This window comes from Alligator sinensis, unplaced genomic scaffold (genome assembly GCF_000455745.1).
Source record: "Alligator sinensis unplaced genomic scaffold, ASM45574v1 scaffold917_1, whole genome shotgun sequence".
Classification (NCBI taxonomy): domain Eukaryota; kingdom Metazoa; phylum Chordata; order Crocodylia; family Alligatoridae; genus Alligator; species Alligator sinensis.
In genome coordinates, this window is record NW_005841988.1 from 2,837,448 (window position 1) to 2,839,468 (window position 2,021).

Below are 2,021 nucleotides of genomic sequence, written 5' to 3' on the forward strand. Positions count from 1 at the left end.
ATTCAATCCTGGACCAAAAGTTAAAAGTTGAAACCAACTGCTTCATTTTTGTATAGGATGTGAACAGATGCATTGAGGCCCTAGATGAGCTTGCTTCACTTCAAGTCACAATGCAACAAGCTCAGAAGCACACAGAGATGATTCTGACACTCAAGAAAGTAAGATGTTGCTTTACCCTAAAAACTTTCAAAAGTTCAATGGATTATGTTTTTTAGCCATTGTTTTTAAGCTTATTTATCTTAGTTTGTGAAAAAAAAAATTTGTTTCTTTTAAAATTCTGAATGAATTTTACTGGATTAAGCAATTTATGTATCCTTTAATAAAGGAAGATGAGCATAACTTAAAAAAATTAAAAAGCAGATATGCATATAGGTCTGGTTACGTTTCATTTGTGAATCTTCAGATACGAAAGTTCAAGGTTAGCCAAGTTATTATGGAGAAATCTACCATGCTGTACAACAAGTTTAAGACCATGTTTCTGGTTGGGGAAGGAGATTCTGTCCTCTCTCAAGTGCTGAATAAATCACTTGCTGAGCAGAAACAGCATGAAGAAGCAAACAAAACCAAAGAACAGTGGAAGAAAGGCACGAATAAGAAAACGGAAAAAGAGAAAGAGCAAACAGGTATGTAGTGGCTTCCTCAAATGCACTCCCCACCATCTCCATCTTAAGCAACTTGATTCCAGATTGCAGTAGTCCAAATGTTATGTAATATAATAGGTTTCTTTTTTATTATTATTTTGAAACAAGTCCTAGACTTCATTAGGTAGGTTATAAGGATGTCTTGCTGCAAAATCTGCCCATAGGCTAACAACGTAGAACCAAGCTACAAACATTCATCTAGCACAGGGGCAGGCAATTATTTTGGGCAGAGGGCCACTTACTGAATTTCGGCAAGCCATCGAGGACCGCATGACAGGCAGACCAGGGCAGATTAATATAAATTTTCTAAACTTTTTAGGGGCCCCGCAGGCCAGATAGAATGGCCTGGCGAGCCGCATCTGGCCCCCGGGCCACATTTTGCCCACCCCTGATCTAGCATCTCTTGAAACATTTATGCTGTTGGTTCCATAGCCAGAAAATGGCTGTAAGAGTGGTTGTGTCTTTACCCCATACATTCAGTATTGCTGAGTTATATATTTTGAACAGCAAGGTAAGTGTTAAGAGAAATTCAGTTACCTGTTACTGTTCATGTCTTCAAACACTGAAAGCAATTATCTGTATTTTCTTTAGGAGTTGTGTCCTAGCAAAATGTCAGTAATAGGGTGGACATATTTCACATGCTATTGCCTGCAGCTGGCTGTTTCGCTAGAGACCTTAGACTGCAATTAACATCCAGAAGATTAAATATCAGGGGAATTGAACACTTAACAACTTCTGGAAAGGTGGAGATAGAATTAAGTATTAAATACAACCCTGAAAATGGTCTGGGTGAACTTGGAAGGAATTCCAGTAGGAATGGATTTAGAGGCCAAAATACTATAAAAAGTAACCAAAAGAAGTTGTATTCAACTCCTTTGGGATGGCCCGAAGACTGTCAGGAAGATGGGTACCTACCAAATCAGGGGTTAGCAACCTACAGCCTGCAGAGCCAAGGGGCTTCTATGGTGTTTTAGCATCTGGGGGCTTCACCTAGGCAGGGGGGAGAAGCAATGGTACTGCCAGGGGTACTGGTGGCTCCAGCTCTGGCAGCACAACCCAGGTTGGAAGCAGTCTGCACCCAGAGCTAGGTAGATTCCTGCTGCAAAACGTTACTGACCACTTGTTTTTTGGGGGTGTAAAAGGGAGGTAATTTCTGAGTCTCCTAACCACTTTAATGCATCGTGATGGAATATGACCAGAAGTGGGTTAAGTAGCTACTAAAGAATGTGCAGGAAAGGTTTGTGTAAGCACTCTTAAGTAGCCTCCTACTATATTAGCACTTCCACATGGCCTTCATGGGAAAGCTTCCCCCTCCCCCTGCACAGCCTATATAAAGAAAACTAAAACAAATTAATACAAAGAAGAAGAGCGGCAGATCAT

At 40.6% G+C, this 2,021-nt stretch overlaps 2 protein-coding genes across 3 annotated transcripts in view; one reads left to right on the forward strand and one right to left on the reverse strand.

The window, feature by feature from the left end:
* Nucleotides 1-2,021, forward strand: part of PSIP1 (PC4 and SFRS1 interacting protein 1) — a 49,398-nt gene that overhangs the window by 40,572 nt on the left and 6,805 nt on the right. For both annotated transcript variants that reach the window (XM_006021336.3, XM_006021338.3), the window contains 2 exons: nucleotides 57-158; nucleotides 404-623. In XM_006021336.3, the coding sequence (XP_006021398.1) occupies nucleotides 57-158; nucleotides 404-623 (322 nt within the window). The remainder of the gene's footprint in view (nucleotides 1-56; nucleotides 159-403; nucleotides 624-2,021) is intronic.
* Nucleotides 1-2,021, reverse strand: part of SNAPC3 (small nuclear RNA activating complex polypeptide 3) — a 50,394-nt gene that overhangs the window by 2,949 nt on the left and 45,424 nt on the right. The window lies entirely within an intron of this gene.